Below are 19742 nucleotides of genomic sequence, written 5' to 3'. Positions count from 1 at the left end.
AGTCCATGCTGGGAAAATGTAAACGGGCCACGTAGTCATGGAGAGCGACGAGAGAAATCCATGTTTTGACTGGAGGATAGGAGAAAGACAGCACACCGAGAGACGTTTCATGGACATCTGACAGCCGATAGCGATTGCCAAAGTATAAACAAAAGATGCCCACATTGGCCGACATCGAATTTCAACCTCGGTTCCCTTTCAGCTGTTAGGCCGTCAAGTGTTGCAGCTTCTAATAAATACATTTCTTCAGACCTTCCAGGGTTGCTATTTGGAGCTTGTTACACTCATCTTTCTGTCCGAGCGTAATAAACATTTTGAAGAGCACTTATCTCAACTTCGCCATATTTTCCGCCGTTCCAAAAGTACATAGAGACGGGAAAAGCTTCGTTATGTGTCAGACGCAGAGGGTCACTGATTAGGCACACTCCATTTATAAGATTTATTTGTTCTCCTTGTAATCTACCGCTCCTGATTGAAGCTGGGCACTGAGCTCAGAACTCAGGAACGCCATGCTTAGAGGGCTCAGAATCGATTGCCGTCGATTTGACACCGTGGTGTTCGTGGACGACGTGTCATCCTGGCTCAAATGACAGTCGTTGACGTCACTAACGCAGAGCTTTTGATGTAAACTTGACAAAGAAAAGCAGGTTCAATTATTGGTGCACGGCCCTAGGTGGGACCCGCAGGTCATTGTCTGCGACACTGATCGCATCGCACAGAGCACCGCGATCGACCGCGACGGGATTGGACAGCGATAACACACTTGGTATGTGACGTCAATGCCCCCCACAGGAAGGTGTCATGCATGACAGACACGGGGTGGCTTTCAGTGAGGGCAGGAAGAGAGACGCAGCAGAAATGCGACGTGTTGTCCTCCTTCTATCTCTCCTCTGAGGCTTCTGGTCCTCGTGGACGCCGAGGTCAGGGGATAGCATAGTTTTCCCATCACTCCGGGACGACGAGCAACAAGACGTTTCCCACGCTTGGAGTGTAACATGCTCGCCGCTTCTCTCTCTTCGACACTCTCTCTCTCTCTCTCTCTCTCTCTCTCTCTCTCTCTCTCTCTCTCTCTCTCTCTCTCTCTTTCTCTATCTCTCTCTCTCTTTCGCCCCCCCTCCCTCTCACACACCCTCTCTGTCTCTCTCTCCCTCTTTCGCCCCCCTCCCCCCCTCTCCCCCCCCCCCCCCTCTTTCTCTTTGTCGGCCTGTCTCACCTTCTCTTCTTCCCCGCAGAGATGGTCTGTCATAAACCTTCCCAGCAGTAATTGCAATAACATAACATCACCCTGCCAAAATATTATGGGAAGTATTTCATGGGGAGGGAGAACCACAGAGGGGCCCGAACAGGCTGAGGTGTGACGGGGGGGGGTCTCAATGGAATGTGTGTGGGGGTTGTGTGGGGGTTGTGTGGGGGTAGTGTGGGGGTTGTGTGGGGGTTGTGTGGGGGTTGTGTGGGGGTTGTGTGGGGGTAGTGTGGGGGTTGTGTGGGGGTTGTGTGGGGGTAGTGTGGGGGTTGTGTGGGGTCGAGAAGGAGTTCTGGGCACCGGGGAGCTGGAGGGCCGGCCTCAGACGCAGGAAAGACGACTGACCTCGTCATCCTGGCCTGTGGGTTCACTCCAGGTCACTGTGGAGGACATTTTGGGTGTACTGTGGGTACATAGGACACGGCTAAGGCCCTTGAGTCACTTGTTGTATCATGACAATGTGTTCACTGAGTAGAGGTTTCACTCCACCGCCCCTCGTACTTGCCTCAAAAGTGTCGCCGACATTTGAAAGATGTTTCAAGTGGTCGGTGAGCTTCTAGCGCACGCTGATGTTGAGTTTGTCGAACAAATTCCGTGTTGCATGGTGTGGTTGTACTGTATACGTTTCTCCACTAGATGTCGCTGTGGCACTTTGCTTCCGTTAGGCCCACTTATTATTTGTCATCATGTAGCAGATGCTTTTATCTAAACAGACCTACAGCAGCACAGGGGGAATTTGAACCAGCAACTTCTGGGTCTGCAGTCAATTCTTACGGTATTATGTATCAAGGTACTGATATATACCCTCAGCCCTTAAAGCAATTTATGGTGAACTAAACCCCCAAATGATCAAGATTCACTTAAGTCTACCCTGTGAGTTGATATAACAATGTCAGGCATTGGCATATTCAGCAGTTGTGAAAGCTGGTGTTCTCCTGGTTTTCTGTGGAGGTGAATATATTCAGCACACTGATTTGCACGTGCCGTTTGGATAGCCGTGCTGCGGGGCCAATGTTTTGAGTTTGCAGTGACGGTCATCTGATTCACTGCACACTGTGACGCTACCTCATCGAGTGTCACACAGACGTAACGTGTACCCTACATGGTGGACGTCTCTCTTCAAAATCCACTCGGAAGCAGAAAAACACTTCCGAAACCGTAACACTTTCGGACACTCATCAAATCAGAGTCCCCCCCCCCCCAAAACCCCCCCCCCCCCCCCGAACGTCTCGTTTCCATGGAGATGGAGATGAACATGCAGCGGATCGGAGCAGCACCTGCGGCCCACCTGCTCTCGCCGCTAATGACATTAGCATAGCCAAACGAGACGCTTCGGCCCCCGATAAAAGTCTACCTTCGCGGATGCAGACGCTGATGTGGGATTGCTGTTACACTATGGTACATGCTAGAGGCAATGCATGACATTAGATAGCCTGGGGATCAGAATCTCCACGGTCACGTTACCCAGGCCTACGGGTTCGGTCGAGGGGTTTTGAACCCGAAAAGGAACCTTGTGATGTGTTGTCGTTCTCAAGGGGCGGAGCTCAGAGAGGGGAGCTGTGGGGGGGGGGGGGCAACAAGCTTGGGCCCCCCCTTGTGAACCCCATAAATGTAAAGTCTGAATAATTATAAACATGGCATTTTGCCTCTTAATACCTGCTATGCAGTGGAGAAAAATGTTTGTGGTTTATATGGCCCATATAACAGTACAGTTGGCCCCTGCACCGCCCCCCCCTGCAGCCCGGCTGTCCAGATTATAGTGCTCAACCCACTGCCACATTTCTTTCAGTTTAACGCTTCTTTTATGGCACGAGATATATTGCTTGTGCAAACACGCGGCGACGACGAACTCCAGGTTTTCTTCGATGTGCTACGTCGACACTCCCAGTCTTATCTCCTCCAGCATCCTGTTTCCAAGAGCCCGCGTTCACTTTACACCTTGGGAAACAAACCCTCACGGTCGGCAGCCGGGCGGGATTTATTGTTCTGCAGCAGATGGGGAAGTTGTGGTTGGAGTGTCGTGGACTGCGTTTCCGTGGAGACCCGAATCAGTGCACCTGTGCCTGCAACTTCCCCAAGCTACAGAGCGGGCTGACTGAACAGAATCGATGCGACACGGTGATGATAAGGAATGAGCTGGCGCACTCATCGTCACAGTCATCACAATCATCCGGTCCCAGGAAGTGCTGAATAGCCAACTAATGATGAAGTACATAGCAACAGTCGCATCCGGCCTAATGTGGCTTCGTCTGATTTCCACTTCTCAAAATAGATTTGCTTCGAATGAATGCACCGCATTATTCTACTGAAGCCCATTTCAAGGGATGCTAGTGTAGACGCGTGGATAGGGTAGTTCTGTGTTCAGTCGTGTGAATTCGGTGGCAGATGATGTTGTCGTCCTCTTCACCTTTATCCTACTACAGTGCGTGTGCGTTTGAATTATTTACAGCTCGTCCATTGGTTGGATTTATACCCTGCAAGTTACTGCAGCAGTGTGGTGTGTGTGGAGCTGGATCGATATCTTCTGTGCCTTAGCCAAATTTGAAGTGAAGAACTCCATAAACAGTGTAATTAGAAAGGCTAACTCCCCGTTAATAAAATAAGTACACTCTCTGAGAAGTCTGAAATAATTTATTGTTCCAATAAATTGACAATCAACGTGTTTCAAGTAAAAAAAGCATGCCAGGGCATGCATATGTTTGCTTGTTTGATTTATTTTTCAGAAAACACATACCAAGATCTTAAAAATAAATATAACATGAAGTAAATACACATCTTTTCCATTTCAACTGAACCAACATGTGAGGTGTCGAGGAAGTGGAAAAAGACATGAGATATGGAAACAACTTTCTCTTCATATCTTCTTTTAGATGTTCATTCCTTTCTGCAACACTTTTGCAGGCGAAGACCAGTACAAAGAACCCCTCTCCCATCCTGAACATGTCCGAAAGGGGTCTTCGACACCCCATAGAGTCTCCTGGCAGGATACGGACGTCTGTCCATCCTTCATCCTCTAACACTTCCTGCAGAAGTCTCTATTGGTTGTCTCCCTCTCCTCTTCTTCCTGACTGGGCGACACGCTTCCTGCGCCCCTGCATGCAAGGAGCTCGGCGTCTTTGCCCCGCCCCTAAAAGGCCTCGGGCCCTGGGCGCCATCCATCGCAGCGCGTGCGTCGTTTGTTCAACTCCACCCTCGGGTGACAGCGTTCAATCTCGTCCATCGCCGGTTTCCCCCTCAGGGGCGCTCACACCTTCCTCCCCGGGCGTGTCTGCTTGGCCCCGCTCCCCGCGGCGAGCTGGCTGGCCATGTCCCTGTAGGCGGCCGAGCGCAGGAAGCGGGGGTAGCAGTCCTTCTCCATGAGCGTGTAGATCTTGTGCTGGGCCAGCTCGAAACACGAGGCGGAGGGAGCCTGCAGGTTGGCTTTGGTGATGTCACGGGTCTCGTGGTCAATGTTGACCTGAGGAGGGAGAGAGAGAGAGAGAGAGAGGATGGGTCAGCGATGCAGGAGACACTGGAAGGGATGTTCACGTTGCGCTGTGCCTGGTAGCTGGGATATGGTTACTTTTCCCAGTTCCTGGGAAATACAGATCGTTCCTTGACTCTGACTACTGGTAGACCTATGCACTTTGGATACTACAAAACCGAGGGAGGTCCATGTTTGGTGGACAGTTGTGGTGTGGTGCGTGGATGGAGAGATGCAATCTCCTGCGTTCGCTTAGAACCTCACCTCTTTGGGCGCGTCGCAGGCGATGAACTCGTCGTAGATGCTCCGGGCTTGGGCAGGGAGCTTGGCAGCAACCCTGATCTTCCTGTAGTCCTCGCAGGCCACGTAGAAGGCTACGTTCTCCTCGCTGAACTCGGACACCAGGAAGGCCGTGAAGGCACACAGTCCATCTGAAGAGAGGAGAGAGAGAAGGAGCCAGGGGTTAATCACGGCGGAGTGTGCGTCGGGCGTGCGGCGGTCTTGGCAGTGTGTGTGTGCAGTGTGTGTGTGTCTGCGTGGCCTGTTGGTGTGCGAGCGGAGTGCGGAGATTTGGATACGTTTGAGAGGCTAAAGCACTGATTGTGTCGTGTCGAATCTGTCTGCCCGTGCTCTCTGCTGTGGGGTCTAGTGGATGGCGCGTGCCTGAACCACAGTCCCCATCTTGATGCTGGGCGTAGAAAGCTTTGATTTAGGCGTAGCTGTGGTGCTTTTGCGGTGTCGAATGTGCGAGTGTTGGGGCGTGGGCAGCATTTTCAACGTGCTGGTGTAGACTAAGTTGTGTTGCCAACTTGGGGGGGGGAGGGGTTTGTGTGAACTGTAGAGTAAGTGTCTGCCTGGATCTTGGTGTGTGTTCGTTATGGTTGCAGGTGGATCTTGGCGTGTGTTCGGCGTGTGCGCAGGTGTGTTTTTGGGTGTGTTCAGCGCGTGCGCCGTTCTGTGTGTTGCGACTTACATTTGTTCGACAGGAGCCTTTCGAAAGATTCACTCCACCTCAGGCATTCCTCAAGGGTAGGACTGTGGACGAAAGAAGAGAGAGTTCCAGTAAGATTCACGTCAAAACATAACAAAGATGAGAAATTGTCAATCCGCACATGCTGAACATTCTGTTAAGGCTTTTCTCCTTACCTGTCTTTGCCGGCTTTGCTACTGGCATGAGTCCAGTCGTGTTTTTGCAGCATGCTGCCCAACCTGGCTTTCAGTTCCTTTACCCTGTGAACAAGAAAAACATTGCACGTCAGATGAATTCATTCAGAGTCCTTGGACAGCCTATTTTTTCGGAGAACCTTGATAGAAAAAAAACCCACTTTAACTTCTAACTGAGAAATTTCCGTTACACAACGTCTAATTCAGTGCCAGGCTTCTCATCTATTGAAAATAGAACAGTAAAATCCAAACGCCACTTTTTTTCTGTGCTAAGAAGTTAGCAAATAGCCTGGAAGCGTTGAGCATACCTTTCCAGGCAGGCGACAGACAGATAGGTTAGTCCTTTGCACATGGTAGCTGGTGGATGCTGGTAGTCTGGTGCTGTGTAGGGAGACAGAGATCAGTAGAGCGTGCCGACAGAGAGCTGCTCGAGGGATTATATACCCCTACCACTGACTCATCACCAGCATCTACAGCCAATCACAAGGCTGTCTTTGTTTGTGCATGCTCGCTCTCTCTTTCTCTCTCCTGTCTCTCTCTCAGTCTTGCCCTCTCTCTCTCTCTGTATGTAAACTGGGGCAGAGAAAATAGGCACAGTGAGTGAGGGAGAGGGAGGTGGGGGGGCGGGGGGTGAACGATGGAGAAGGATAAGTGGGAGGGGGAGTTGGGGGGGGGGGAAGCTGGGAAATGACAGAGACCAAATGATGAAAGCCTCTGACATGTTCTGCCGTTGTTTTTCAATGTCCCTGAAATCAAACATGGGAACACAGATCTGTTTGTTATCTTTTCTCTTTGCCTGAAAACATGTTATTCTCCTAGCCTAGATTATTAATTGCTCCTCATTTACCGCTGTGTGTGTGCGTGTGTGTGTGTGTTGTCCATGCATCGGGGTGAGTGTTTGTGTGCTTGTGTCCGAAACCTGCCTGTCATTTGTTGTCTGAGTGAAGCCCATTTCTTGGGCACACACATGATGACAGGGAAGCTGAGATGGGCAGTTCCAAAAACACCTCGCTGTAAACCACGTTAGACGCAAGTTTTTATTTGTCCATGCTGGATCTGTGTTGTTGGTGGCTCAGACACACAATTTCATTCAAGTTTTTTGTCATATGTACAGGATACACAAGTATACAAGTACAATGAAAAGTTTTGTGTCGCTGCGCTACCTACAACAGTGCAGTTTTTAATGATCAAATAGATAATAGCGGACAACAATAACAATAAAAGATACAATTATAATAATAATTTTAAAATATATTATACACAATACTCACTGACCTACGTAATGAAACAATGATGGTAGGCAGTTGCAAGGTGGTTATAATAAGTGCAAATGTGCAAATTCTATGCTAGGCAGTGCAGTACTCAGATTGTAGGAATGAGGTTGGGGGTAATAAGAATCCGTTTCAGAAGGGAGGTGGGGGGCGGGGGTAGTTATCTGTTCAGGAGCCTGAAGAAGGCTCCGGAAGGGAGACAGTTGACCAAATGGAACCAAGGAAGAAGTCCAGTGATCTTTTATCTTCAACTGTCTTTTATGATAACAGATAATCCTCTCAACAGTCCTTTCAACTCTCAGGATCGATCTGAATACGAATAGCTCACCAGAAACAAAACAAACACGGTATTCATGTGCGACCCAACAACTTTTGAGCAGGTAAAAAAACAACAACAAAAAAAAACACATTGAGCCTGTCTTTGGCAAAAAAACAAACATACGATGATTCTAGCAGTGTTTGTGTTCCTGGATGGACGACACGCGGACACACAGATGTGTACTGCTGTTCTCCGCCACGGTGTCCTTTCACCAGGACGAGTCGCTGAGAGATACTGCTACTGTACGATGAGTCACCGTGCCAAACTCACAGCCCAGGACAACTCCCGCGCACCGCAAGGTAGCCATTGTGCTCCTAGGGGTTGGAGAGAACATCCGATTAGGATTTAATAGCAGGGAATAAACGATGTCTGGCTAGCAAAGAAGCCTAGGGGCACACACACACACACACACACGCACACACCATCATGTCAATTGTCCGGTGCTGATGCTGTATCTATTCCAATTAGGGGGATAAAAACAGGTTTGTAACAATATTGTTATGTAAGGTGTCACAGTACGTTCTAGAAGGAGATAGGGCCTCCGGAAACTTGGGAGTCTTTAGAATCTGGTGTCTCAGGTGATGTAACGATTTTGTCTACCGAGCAACCAACCGGGACTTCTTACGCAAGGTGATTCAAAGACAGACAATCGTTTTTCTGTCCTTTTCATGAGGCCCGAAGCAGCGGATTTGTTGTGTATCAGCAAATATACAGCCACCGAGTGCTGACTTGAAGAAGGTAAGAAGACTTTGGAGAAGATCTCCAACAAGTCTGAACACCGTACGGATTCTGGAGTCCTCGTCATGGAACACACCCTTCCTGACCCCTTCTGATCACTTCCTGGGTCACTGATTTATAACATGATGTTATAAAACCTGACTTACAAAAGCAGTTACCCTCATTTCACTGTCTCTTGGCAAACAATTCCTATTGGCTGAGTGTTTATGCATTCATTCCCATGAATTAACACCAAATATAATTTCTCTCACACACACTCTATTAAATGCTCGATCAAGTGCTTGCTGCATGTGACAGAGCCCTAGTTATATCACCTGCCCACTCTCTCTCTCTCTCTCTCTCTCTCTCTCTCTCTCTCTCTCTCTCTCTCTCTCTCTCTCTCTCTCTCTCTCTCTCTCTCTCTCTCTCTCTCTCTCTCTGATGTGACAGAGGTCTCCTCATCACATTTGCCCACTCCTACGACGCTGCTTCGTTTGTCCGAGATGCTGGCGGCCACGGGGCAAGCATGTGGGGAGACGCGGAGACACGTTGTCCTTTTTGGATGGCCTGAACCCTTATCTCACCATCTCCTCATTTTGGTTCACTTTTGGTGTTGTCCCAAGGTCTCCTCTGACATCACCTGAGTGGAAACCCGCTGACAGGACTTTTTATATCATTCATTTATTTGGTTTTATTATCAAGTGGTAGCATTTGAATTTACGAGTGCGAAAGCCCACAAATCCACCCGTGACATTCAAGTTTATGACGGAACGTTATCAAAAGTTCCATCCGCTCTCTCGTTGGTTCCTCTCTCTGAAGCAGAGCTAGCTGGTGACACACACTCCTCACAGCCCCACCTCACTCTCTCTCTCTTGCGCACACACACACACACACACACACACACACACACACACACACACACACACACACACACACACACACACACACAGGGAGCGTACACACAGACACACTAAGAAAGGAGAAAATGAAAAAGCGTATGCCAGCAAGCACGGCGCCCTCTCGCCACCTCACCTCAGGCGTCCTCGTCACTGCCTCCGGCTCCCATCCGGCTTCAGAAGCCGTCTTGATTTGGACGCAGCTGTGGGGAGCAAATTAACCCGCGGGATGAGAGAGGAGCTACTCAGGTGAAGAGCTGCTCACCGTGGGAAACAGAGGAGCAGGCAAGGACAGTCACCCAACACCAGGGTTTGAACCTCAACGCTGGGCCAGCTTGTGAGACTAGCCTCTCTACCTCACTTCCTCTCTGTATTATGTATTTCGATTCAACCTGTGCTGATGTCATGCCATTGTAAACAGACTTTCTCCTTGCCATCTTGTGAACTGCTGGCAGTGTTTATTCCAACGTGTTTGCGTGTGTTTGCGCGTGTTTGTGCTTCCGGTGAATACCCCTCGGTTCAATGCCACGGGGAAGATTACCTGACAAGCCCACCTCCAGTACCTCGCGAGTTTGTTTGTTTTTGAAAGCCTTCGAAAGGTGACTCTCAGCCAATTCAAGGGTGGTGGAGTTTCAAGTCATTTCCGATTAAAACGTTTCCATTCAGGCCTCGACAGCAACAACAACAGATCAGGCTGGGAAATCCTTGATGTGTCGACGAGGTTGTGCAACCTTTGAGAGGAGGGTCTGCATCTGTACTTTCTTTGTATTTTCTCTCTGTTGTGTTGTTTGTTGAACAGGAGTCAGTTACCGTAAACCTTTTTATTTCAGCTAGCTGTGACCAGAACCTTACTTGTTTGAGCGTGTGTGTGTATGTGTGTGTTAGGCAGAATGAGTCCCAAGCCAACAGATGCTTCCTTGGCTGTGTCTGCTTGAACAGCAGTCACTCTACAGCTCCCCTGAGCCATGACCCTTTGCGAAATTCTCACTCCCCACTCACTGTGTCTCGTCAAAGGGACAATGGTATATGACTACATCTTTTTTTCTTTCAGATGTAAAACGTTTTGTATTGGCGTGCAAACAAAGGCGGGCGTGTCGCAGAAGCTGGAGGAGAGCAGAGAGAGAAAGAGAGCCAGACAAACAGACAGACAGACACGGACAGCATGTTTATATAATTCCACGTGACACGTTTGTTGCCTTGACTGCGGTTTTCCCCCCGTGTCCCAGTGTGTTCATGTATGTGTATCATGTATGTAACTATATTCGATTTTCCAGGGTCCCTGAGGCATACCGTGAACTGTCCTGGTGCACACAAGACCAATAATTGACAAGAAGGAAAGACATCAAGCTGCTATCCCTTGCATGACCCCCTCGTCTTTATTAAAAGATCATCCTTATCCTCTTACGATCATTTTCCTGATGAACAGAGACCTCGGCAGCAATGATTCCCACAGATGATTCTCTGTCGATCTGCTGGCCCATATTACGTGGGTGCTATGTCTGCAGGACAGGATGTTGGCCTATATTCCCATTGAATTTCATCCCTGTAGTAATTCACAGCCTTAAGTGTTACATTTTCTGTGAGACTAGGGTCTCTTGTCCCAGATTTTCAAAGGACAAAGTTCCCTAAACAACTTCTCTGGCTGATGCAGACGGAAAGACACTTTAAACATAAATGTTTTACGTCTTTCTTGCCGGGGACCAAGAAATAAACCTCGACAAACAAGCGAGAATTTTTCTTTTTATGAGTTTCGCGACGTCTTTCCTTCCTTCCTGTATAGCCGCTCTTTCGCTCTTGTGTGAGGATAAAGGGAGAGGAAATAACAGTTTTTCTTTTTTTTACTCATCTCCAAGAAAATTACATTCAAGCTACCACAGCTAATCAGTTTCTGTATTCAGTCTTTTCAATGTATTTCCAGTGATATTACATAAGTCACACATTACAGCTTATTTTTTAATTTTTTTTTATCATATTAATTAATAATATTAAAAGCAACAAATACATTTGCAGATGTACGAACGTTTTCAATTTCGCTTCAATAATCCATAGTTTCTATTATCTAGTTTTCTATTTGGCTAGTTAACAATGAACAGTTAACAATTCTCTCAAAGCACACAGTCCTATTCACACAGTAAACAAATATGTCTTTGTCATCTAAAAATAATGATATTGTGTCCATTGACATGCAGTATATTTCTGATTAGCAAAAGCGGCCGTCTACTGTCAGGGGTCATGGAAGATCCACAGAAACATCAACAGCATCTCGTGAACCCGTACGAGTCAACACAGGACAAGGTCACGGGGTTTGTCCTTCTCCAAGTGCAAACGAGCCAGACCCCGTTTTAACAAGATGGGGTGCCCTCTAGCCTCTTAGTAAACACACACACTATCATGTCTAAGCCCCCCCCCCCCCCCCCCCCCCCCCAGAGCCCCAACCCTGCTAGCCCCCAACCTGCCTGCCCCTTCCCCCCCTCCCCCCCCAGCCCCTAAAATGGTGCTTTAAAGGGAAATAAGCATTCACCATCAAAAATGTACATGACAACTACCCTTCCCCCTTACATCCCAAGACACAAACATGGAGTGGGGAGCGTGGAGGGCAGGCCTGGCAGGATGTTGTCCCGGGGGGGGGGGGGGTGGGGGGCGGGGGGGCGGTGAGGGGAGCGTGAAGGGTGGGCCTGGCAGGATGTCGTCCCGGGGGGGGGGGGGGGGGGGGGGGGGGGGGGGGGGGGGGGGGGGGGTTGGGGGGTCACACGGACCTCCGTTGGCAGTGTGAGCGTGTGTTGTTGAGGATGTCCTGGTACATCCTCGACCTGAGGAAGCGCGGGTACGAGTCTTTCTCCATCAGGCTGTACACCTTGGCCTGGATGTCGTTCAGGCTGGAGGAGTTGGGCTCCTCCAAACACTGCCTGGTCACCTCACGGGTCCTGCAGTCGATGTTGACCTGGAAGGAATGATCATCTTTAATCATCGGAGGTCGGCAGTTGCTGCAAAGTCGAGACGCAGTCTTCCTGACTAGGATGGGCGCATGGCATGCAAGATGGGCAATCTCAAATTTCAGTGGTGTTGGTCAAGTAAATCTACAATGATTTTGTAACACAAACAAACAAACACTCAACACACCTCTCTTGGAGCCTTGACGTCGATGAACTCCCGGTAGATCTTATTGGCCCTCGACACCAGCTTGGCCGAGCTCTTGATCTTCTTGTAATCTTCGCAGGCCATCCAGAACTCGATGTTCTCATCGCTGAACTCCGTCTTGAGGAAAGCGCGGAAGGCAGTGAGGCCGTCTGCGACAACAAACAACAAACGAGGCCCTGACAGTGAGAGGAGTCGACAATAATAATAACAACAACAACAGAAATATTCCGGAAACAAGATTTGCATCGCCCAACTCCCAATTTCCGGGCGAAGCATACTACGGTCCTCCCCTCTTAAAACTGCTCCTTTCTCTGCGCTAAAAGCAACTCATTCAGATGAATTAGCGGAAGATAACGACTGGATATTTACCCTAGGCTGACGTTTGCTCCGATGCATTTCTCTGACATCACAGGAATCACAACATCAACACTTGTCCACTCAGGGACCCCCACTGAGCCTTCGGCAGTCAAGAGAAATGATCATTGTGTTCAGTGTTGCAGACAAACGGGGGGTAAAGTTATTTTATTGTCCGTGTCATGTTGACCTGTTCCCTTCCTCCTTCGCCGTGTTTGTGTTACATTAGTCCGGAAGCAGCGTGAGAGAGAGAGAGGGAGAGAGAGAGAGATAGAGAGACAAAGAGAGAGAGAGAGAGGGACTTGAGAGTGCAATCAGACTGAGCCCTCGTCAACATGGCTCACACTGTCTGAGCCCCTGTCGCCTCGAGGGAACAAGCCGTCCTCTTTCAATCCCGGTCATGTCCTTTACACAATGATTAAGCCATCACTGTGTGTGTGTCTGTGTGGGTCGGAGTGTTTTTTTCAGTGGGGACTGTATGTCGGAGTGCGTGTATGTGTGCCTGAGTGCTTGAGCGTGTGCTTGTGCGTGTCAGAGTGCGTGAGTCGGTATGTATTTGAGTGCGCACACGCGCGCTGGTGAGATCCTTTTGTCCGCTCGATCGGAAGCCTGACACGCGGGTGCCCTCTCGCGCGCGAGGAGAGCTTCCAGAACATCCTGTGACTCCGTCTCCTCGGAGGGAGATGAGCAGCCTATCCCAGGTGCCGCCCGCAGCCGTTACAGTGTGATCGTCAAGTACAATTACCTGATTTTGAAAAGAGGCTCTATTCTGGCAGAGCCACGACGTCAGCATGACGCCGTGACACGCGTCCCTCCTTCCTCTGGAAGCAGGGGGAAGTGGTTTCTGTTTTGTGGGAGAAGGGAAAGAACAATTCCATCCTCTTTCCCCGAGGACAAAGCCCTTTCAGATCCACCTCAGAAACAGGTCACCGACAGGGTGCAATGGACATGTTACTGCTGCACTGTCGTAGCGTCCAGGTAGCGGACTTGGCCATTTGTCATTTGATATTCTCATCAATGTTTACTGGTCCTGGCAAACTCCGACACAGAAACGAGAGCCAACAGGAAGTTTATGCAGGAGGACTCAACTCTAATGGTTGGCCGCGTCTGCTGTCCTCGACAGTCAGAAGGCTAATTTCCTGCTTCAAGTCATGTGCCAAGCTTTCGGAGCTATTTGTAGTGCTCTGAATTGGTCCTCTGGTGTGACTTATGGACAAGGGAACACAGACAGGCTGTTCTCATAGATGTCACCCAGTCTCAGATCTTGTGTGTGTGTGTGACAGATAGATGTGTGTGTGTGTTTGTGTGTGTGACAGAGAAGTGAGTGTGTGTATGTGTGTAGGAGAGATGTGTGTCTGTGAGAGGGAGAGATGAGTGTGTGTGTGTGTGTGTGAGAAAGAGAGAGGGAGCGTGGTGAGTGTGTGTGTGTGACAAGGTCACTGTCAACTGTGTGACTCAGAGAGTCTCTGGCTGTATCCATTAGCAGAGCTGAATTAGTTCTAGAGAGTTAACAGGGCAGCGAAGAGGATGGAGAGAGACACAGGCAGGATGAAAAGATATTTGAGTGGTCTGTTCAACAAGGTCACCAAAATGAGGGCACTGGCTGTCGTCAACAACCCCTCCCGCCCTCACCATCCTCTCCTCCCCACCGTCCTCTGCATTCTCAATTTAAGATGCTTCTCCCTGGCCCTGCCTCAGAATGGCCAAGGTCATGTTTTAGACCAAGGTCGTGTTTTGAGAGTCAGCTAAACAAAGACTTACATTTGTGCGAAAGCAGGACGTCAAAGGAATCAGACCATCGGACGACCTCGTCTGTCGACAGCCTAATGGAGAGAGGGTAGAGGAGAGAGAGGTGGAGAGGGAGGAGGAGAGAAAGGAGGAGAGGGAGGAGTAGAAGAGGGAGGAGAGAAAGGAGGAGAGGGAGAAAGAGGAGGGAGGAGAGGGAGGAGGAGAAAGAGGAGGAGAGGAGGGAGGAGAGAGAGAAGGAGAGAGAGGAGGAGAGGGACAAAAACAGATTTAATGAATTTATTGGTTCAAATACCCCCGAAACTCTTTGTTGCTTTGGATAAAAGCCAGATGAACACATGAATATTTCATTGACAACAACAGGAACGGTAGCAGTAAAAATGGCCTGTTGTCAGCGGACTGAATAATGCATCATTTCCTGCATGAAACATGCAAAACACAGCCTCTCATCTCCATGTTTCCGGAAGGTTCACTCACTTGATACACCTGGCCGAGGTCTCCTGAGCCGGGGGAAGGAACTCGCTGAAGTCGCTGTAGGAGTCCGACTTATTGGACAGGCAGCCCAGTCTGGTCTTCATGGTTCAACTCCTGTAGAGGATGGCGGAGGGGGAGAAGGGGGAGGGAGACAGAGGAGGGAAAGGGAGGAGGAGGAGGAGAGGAAGGAGGGTCAGGTGTCTGCTGAGGAGTCAGTAAACCACCTCAGCGCCTTGCAGGGCTCAGCCAGGAGAGAGAGCGTTCCGACGGCTGTCGGGGAGAGGATGGAGAGAGCTTGGGGGAACACGTGCCCTGCGAGTGGAGCCCTCGCGCACGCCAACCTCCGAGAGAGAACTGGAGGAACAGAAAGAGCCATCCATCTGTCCGACGATTAGTACGCCCACTTAGCAAGTCAATTGTTTTAAAGGCGCAGCGCGTGTTTTTCCTCCGGCCTGTCGGACTCGAGGAGGCGTCGTGGCAGAACGTCGGGTGTCTTTCACGGGGAATTGGGAACATTGCCCGAGATGCTCTGTTCATCATCCACTGGAAGCACTTAGAATGAATGGTGTTGCTCATCTCTCAGACGAGCGAGCTCTCCAGACGTGCCCCTCTGGATTCCCTCTCAGCACAGCACATTGTTATGGTATGTGTGTGTGTGTGTGAGCGTGTGTGTGTGTACACAAGGATAACAAGCGTTCACGTGCGTGCATGCGCGCGTGCGTGGATTCGAGTGCCTGATTGTACACAACGACTGCAGGTGTAACACATGACATACATTCCGTGCTTCCAAATGTGTTTTTTCTTCCATTCTTTACTTTTCCAGTGACCCACATCCGTCTAAAGCCATTCAGCAGTCTGCGGTCTGTTGCGGTTTTCAGGGCCCAACGGTACTTTTCGGTCGGTTTAACGGCTGAGGGCTGAATCCCCAGCACCCATTGGGTGCAAACACGTGCCGAGCTATTTATAACGTTTCCTGACAGATCTATGTAGTCAGTTGGAGTCGGCCAGTTCATGTTCTATTCAGTCAGGCAGCAGCGTTGTATCCTAAGGGAGGTTGCTAAATTTAGCATTCCAGAAAAGCAAAGTTGCCTTCAGAATTGTTACCCCCCCCCCCCCCCCCCCCCCCCCCCCCGCACACACACACACAGAAAAAAAAAGCAAAAAAAAAAAAAAGAAAACCTTCCCCCTCCCTTTTCCCCCTGAAGTAAGTAAGTAAGACTTTATTTATAAAGCACTTTTCATACAAGCATTGCAGCTCAAAGTGCTTGAAGGAGAGTCTGCATGGGATGAGAACTGTGTAAGTGCTGCGTCGGAGAAAACCCCTTTGAAGTTTGCTTTGGCGCATTGCAGTGTTTCCACTTTCCCCCTTGCCCTCTTTTGAAGTTGGAGCTACTGAGATGGGAGATGTGCCCGTGCCGCAGTGTGTCTCTGGCCAGCGCGTGCTGCTATGCATTGTGGGATGAGCAGTGGCGCGAATACAGTCGTCATGAGTGGTCATGCGATCATTTGGTTGCATGGTCACATGATCACATGGTCACATGGTCTTGATAAGCCCTGCATCTCAGGCTGTATTCGTTTTTAGTTTCTAAGTACTGCAGCTGGCCTTACAAAGTGCGACTGCAGAATGCATACAATTGGGACACATTACTTTGTCAGAACATTGCGCCTTGAACTTTGACCCCTTGCTCTGACATCCATCCCAGTTTGCATCCTGGTACTTTGGCCAGATTGCACTTGACAGACTTTGTATTGGGACATACAAAATATTTAGCTGGCATGCTCAATAGTATGGTAGCATGGGTCAAACACAGAAAAGCTGGTCACATGGTCCATGGTGGCATGGCAACATGGTCTAGACAGGCTGATTTGGTCACATGGTCACACCACTCACTGCTCCCTTGCAGTCATATTTCCCTACTTTTCCATCAAATGGAGTTACACGTGTAGAAAATAACCTGCCCCATGCTACCAGATGGTGTTTCGCATACGCAGCATCACCATGGCTGCATCTCAACAGGCTCCGCGCCTGTGAGTGTGCACGCTGCTGCAGCGTGCGCTGCGCACGTGAGCCTGCGATCTGAAGCGAACCTCTGAAGAGTCCCTGTCAGCGGTCTGAGGCTTCCCGTGGAAGCTGTGTAGCACACTGAGGGCCATCTGATGTGCCGATTCCACCAGGAGGGGGCGGGGGCGAGGAGAGGAGGGGGAGGCCAGGGGGAGGCCAGGGGGAGGAGGGGGGGAGGAGGGGGGGAGCCATCTTTGTTTGGGTTATTTCTGGCTGGTCAGGACTCTGGTTGACCGTCTGTGATCTTGTTTCTGGGCAGGTCAGACCTCCTGGGTCTGTCTGTCTGTCTGTCTGTCAGCCTGCGTGCCCGCCCGCCTGCCTGCCTGTCTCACTGTCTGTCTGCCTGCCTGACTGTCTCACTGTCTGTCTGCCTGCATGCTTGTCTCACTGCCTGCCTGCCTGTCTCACTGCCTGCCTGCCTGTCTCACTGTCTGCCTGCCTGTCTCACTGCCTGCCTGCCTGCCTGTCTCACTGCCTGCCTGCCTGCCTGTCTCACTGCCTGCCTGGCACATCCGGAAGGCCAAACGTGACTCAGCCAGCTCCATCTTGCACTCTCTCTTCTGTCTTCTCAGCCTCCCACTCTCCATCCCTGTCTCCATCCCTCTCTCCATGCATCTCTCCATCCATCCATCCCACTCTCCATCCCTCCGCCTCCTCCCCTCCAATCTCCCTGTCCGTTTGACACAAACAATGTCTTCTACGGACACCTGTTCCCTGCACCCCCCCCCCATGTCTCACCTCTGAGAGACGGACAGTGGTATCGGTGTGGCGGGCCACCCGGACCTCGTGTGGCCAGCCAAGGTCAAACAACAACTGACTTTCCCCAAGGCACCTTTCACATCCTGTCAGGGAGAGGCTTCTCATGGCCACGCTCGACGACCCCGGAGAGCTGAACGGTCTATTTCAAGCAGACGGATGCTTCGAGTGGCCACGTTGGAATCGGTCGTGTCTCTGGTGAAGTCTCGTGAACGGCAATTGACGGAATTGTTCGCGATGTTGCAGTCAGGACAGGACCGCTGTTCAGGTTGCTCAGTGCCACGTTGTACACGCTGTTTACAGCACGGCCTGGGTTCCAACCCACCGAAATACCCTTCGAACTATGTATTCTCTCCTTGATTTTCTGCCATTAATTATGCACTTTTTGCGTGTCGCTTTGGAGAAATCTATAAGATGAATGAATAACGTATGATGGGGCACATTGTGCAAGGCTGGGTTTGTTTCATAACTGGATTCGTGGAATTCATATAGCATTTTAGTTTCAACCCAGATGCGGGTTTATCCGAATTGGGTGGCCTAGTGTAGAGATGTGATTGACCTCTTTCCTCTGTGGATTACGATGAGGAAGGTTTCGTCTTGTTTTAATCTATTCCTCCAGCCATTAGACTTATGAAATCAATGTATTTGGGAGATATTCTTGTCAAAACCCCCTCCCGTGAGGTTACAAGCCACCAAAACAAATTGAGTTGAAAGCTTCGGTGGCCCAGGCAGCTAACCTTCTCGCTTTTGCACCAGCGTCTCTGCGATTGTGTACAGTGCGGTACAGTTTGTCTCGTGTTAAAACCGCCCCAGAGAAGACCACCCCCCATGTCAACACAGGTCCTCACGGCTCGCACGCACACACAACAAACACGCTCGCGCCAACGGCCGCAGTCACCCCGCTTCATGTCGGTGGCGTTAGACTTCTGCGACGGCAGAAGCGAAATCGGGGGTTTGCCGACCCAGTGATGGACGGACCGTGAGGAACGAAAGGGAGTTTGTCGCCGTGGACCGGAGACTGAAAGGATGACCTGATGAGCCGGGGAGGAAGACAGCGTGGGTGGTGTGTGTGTGTGGGGGCTTCTAAGCTCCTCTCCATCTGTGGAACATCCACGGCCTGACATTTACAGGGCTCAATAAACCCCTGGGGTTGTGGTATGAGGGCAGGAGAGAAGGGCGGTGATTGATTTCCCTTTCTGCCTATGTGGTTTACTGCACAGACATATACGTACACTGGCACACCAACAGCATAACTTTTTGGAGGTAAAATAAATAACTACAAATGATTAAAAGATAAAACCATCCAAAATATATGTTTGTATAACATACAAATACATGCTCATACAACAGTTTTCTTTGGAATTGTACACATAATGGTCACATTTTATGCACCGTGTAAAAGCAGTTAATGTTTATCACGATTGACCACAATCTGTTTATGTTCCTTTAAGTATGAAGAAACCTCTAAATTCAGCATAAAACAACATAGAAAAAATCTCTTCTGTCCAGATATCGGACCAAACCACAATATTAGTATTCATTCTCAACCCCGACAGAAACACAGATTCTCCTTCAGATCCCAGCCTCACCGAACAAAAGCTGCCTCATGTTGCAGACTCGCAAATCAGTGATATGAATATGGATCCATTACCTTCAGCCTGGTGTTTGAGCGCGCAGGAGGTCTCTCTCTCTCCCAAACGTGCCTTTCAGAAGGAGCAGGCTCCGGTTTATCCAGCGATGGTGTGTGCGTGTGTGTGTGTGTGGGGGGGGGGGGGGGGGGGGGGGGAGGAGGATGATGTGATGCGTGTCCTAGGCAATGGTAACAGCTCTCTGGTGTGGAGACATGCACAGCGTCTGTAACCAGGGAGTGGGAGTGAGGCGGCAAGCTCCTCGCTGTGAAAAACGTGGCGGAGAGAGAAACAGAGACGACGGAGGGAGGGAGGGAGCGAGGGGGAGGGGGAGAGAGGGGGAGGGAGGGAGGGGGAGGGGGGAGGAAACCGAAAGGAAGGGGAGGAGTGTTGTGGGTGCGTCAAAGCGTCTAAGGACAACCCAAGCTCCTTGCCACGTGGTCGCGATGGAGATGATGCGCAGATGTGTGTCTGTGGGGTCCGCACGGTGGACCAGGGGGGCACGGTGGAC

The 19742-nt window shown here is 50.1% G+C and overlaps 2 protein-coding genes across 2 annotated transcripts; both read right to left on the bottom strand.

The window, feature by feature from the left end:
* Positions 1-3894: 3894 nt before the first annotated feature.
* Positions 3895-6264, bottom strand: LOC124463544 (regulator of G-protein signaling 5-like). Its single transcript, XM_047015288.1, has 5 exons — positions 6179-6264; positions 5853-5936; positions 5680-5741; positions 4971-5137; positions 3895-4700 (listed from the first exon to the last, which is right to left on the bottom strand). The coding sequence occupies exons 1-5, from the start codon at positions 6220-6222 to the stop codon at positions 4488-4490; spliced, it is 570 nt and encodes a 189-aa protein (XP_046871244.1). The 5' UTR covers positions 6223-6264; the 3' UTR covers positions 3895-4487.
* Positions 6265-11819: 5555 nt separating this feature from the next.
* Positions 11820-19350, bottom strand: rgs8 (regulator of G protein signaling 8). Its single transcript, XM_047015291.1, has 5 exons — positions 19255-19350; positions 14789-14899; positions 14327-14388; positions 12194-12360; positions 11820-12014 (listed from the first exon to the last, which is right to left on the bottom strand). The coding sequence occupies exons 2-5, from the start codon at positions 14887-14889 to the stop codon at positions 11820-11822; spliced, it is 525 nt and encodes a 174-aa protein (XP_046871247.1). The 5' UTR covers positions 14890-14899; positions 19255-19350.
* Positions 19351-19742: the final 392 nt, after the last annotated feature.

This window comes from Hypomesus transpacificus, unplaced genomic scaffold (genome assembly GCF_021917145.1).
Source record: "Hypomesus transpacificus isolate Combined female unplaced genomic scaffold, fHypTra1 scaffold_297, whole genome shotgun sequence".
Taxonomy (NCBI): domain Eukaryota; kingdom Metazoa; phylum Chordata; class Actinopteri; order Osmeriformes; family Osmeridae; genus Hypomesus; species Hypomesus transpacificus.
This window is presented reverse-complemented; position numbering and strand designations above follow the sequence as displayed.